Source organism: Lepidothrix coronata, unplaced genomic scaffold (assembly GCF_001604755.1).
Source record: "Lepidothrix coronata isolate B3197 unplaced genomic scaffold, Lepidothrix_coronata-1.0 Scaffold210, whole genome shotgun sequence".
Classification (NCBI taxonomy): Eukaryota; Metazoa; Chordata; class Aves; order Passeriformes; family Pipridae; genus Lepidothrix; species Lepidothrix coronata.
The window spans coordinates 405,253-406,943 of record NW_016690390.1 but is presented as its reverse complement, the minus strand read 5'-3'; the positions used below and the strand labels follow the sequence as shown (position 1 = coordinate 406,943).

The following is a 1,691-nucleotide window of genomic DNA, read 5'->3' as shown; positions in this document are numbered from 1 at the left end:
TCAGCGGGAGCCGGCCGGCAAAATGACTTTCTCCGAGGGGCAGAGAGCTCTCGCTGCCGGCAGTGCCTGGCCAGCTGGAGATTCCCTGGCAGCGTGAGAAAAGGAGGAAAATTCGGCTTAACCCACATCCACCCCTTCCCCCGCGCACGGCCCTTTCAGTTCCCTCACCGGGGGAGAAAAAAAAAATAAATTCAAAAACCCCAAGAAACACAACACAAAACACCCGGAGGGGAATAACTTCCTCCCTTCGGCCAAGGGGGATGTGCCCTCGGCCAAGGTCAAGTGGTGTTTGGGGGGAAGGAGGAGGCGGAGGGGGGGACAGACGTGCCCCCACCCCGGGCTGGGGGAGCCGAACTTCCAGCGCGATGCTCGCGGAGACAAACTATTTCCTGGCAGACATTTTAGCTCGTGTTTACATTCTCCGGCTGCGTGTTCCTGCGGGCGCAGAGCAATATGGCTGGCAGGGGAGCTGACAGCTCCGCGGGCCGGGGGGCTGCACGACCCTCGGGGGCCGCCCCGAGACTGGGGCTGCTGGTCTGGGGGGTCCTGAGCCACGTGGTGCTTGTAGGTGTGGGGGGGCCGGGGGGGCTGGTTGGCCTTGGGGGAAGGTTTAAAGGTGTTTTTTGGGGACGGGGGGAGTTTGGGAGGGGATGGAGCGGTGCAGGGGTGAGGAGGGGGGCTGGGGTTCCACTTACCATCTGGGGGGGGTGGTGGCTGCTGGGAATGTTGGTCTCCTGGAAGAAGGCGCTCAGGGCTGTCTGTGGGGACAAGCTGTCAGCTCCAGCCCACCCGAGACAAAGGGGGAAGGAACACACGGGCCTCCCAACGCCCACCCCGCAGCCCCCTCCTCGACCCCAACCCCGTGGGACTCCCCCCCGGGGGGCATCCAGGGGTGCCCCCCACCCACAACCCCTCCAGGCCTAGGGCAGGGGGAGCCTGGGGCTGCCCTTCGCCGACCCACTGGGGATCGTGTCCCACTCACACAGGGGCTCCCCACGCGCGGGGGGGACACCCAACCCCCTTGTTTACACGTCCCCCCCTCCCAGCGGGCCCCCCACCCCCAGATCGAGGGGGAGGGAGGGGCCGGGGCGCTGGGCCGCAGCTCGGGTTACGGCCTGGATATAAATAGAACCGGCGGAGCTCGGGGCCGGTCCCCCCCGCCGCGTGTGTGCGGGGGAGGGGGGGGCAGGACCCCCCCCAAAACCCGGACACGCGTGTCCGCGGGCCGCGGCCGGGCCGGCCTGGCCCCCCCCTCCTTCCGCCCCGCGGCTCGGCGGTGTGTGGATTGGGATTTGGGGTATCCCGGTACAGGGGGAGAGGGTAGGGGGTATCCCGATCCGTGCCAGCGTTGGCGGGGGGGCCCATCCCCGTACCTCGAACTGCCAGTGTGCCGCCTGCAGCAGCTGCTTGGCCTGGTCGGCGGCGCAGCCGGCCGCCAGCACGAACTGGTTGATCATCACCTGGTGCCGCAGCTCCTCCATGTTCACCGACATGGCGGGGGCGGCCCCGGCGCGGCCCCAGCCCCGCACGGCGCGGCCCCAGCCCCGCACGGCCCGGCCCGGCCCCGCAGCGCCCGGAGCGCCCCGCGCCCGCCGCGCCCGCCCGCCGACACCGCGGGCAGCGGGGGGCGCCGCGGCCCCGCCCCCCCGCGCCCATTGGCCGGGCCCGGGCCCCGCGCCCCGCCCAGCGCC

The 1,691-nt window shown here is 70.7% G+C and overlaps 1 protein-coding gene across 1 annotated transcript in view; it reads right to left on the bottom strand.

The window, feature by feature from the left end:
• The window catches only part of UBALD2 (UBA like domain containing 2), an 8,930-nt gene extending 7,399 nt beyond the window's left edge, over positions 1–1,531 (bottom strand). The window contains exons 1-2 of the mRNA XM_017832988.1: positions 1,374–1,531; positions 696–758 (exon numbers count right to left, since the gene is read on the bottom strand). Coding sequence (XP_017688477.1) covers positions 696–758; positions 1,374–1,493 — 183 coding nt within the window. The 5' untranslated portion in view covers positions 1,494–1,531. The remainder of the gene's footprint in view (positions 1–695; positions 759–1,373) is intronic.
• Positions 1,532–1,691: the final 160 nt, after the last annotated feature.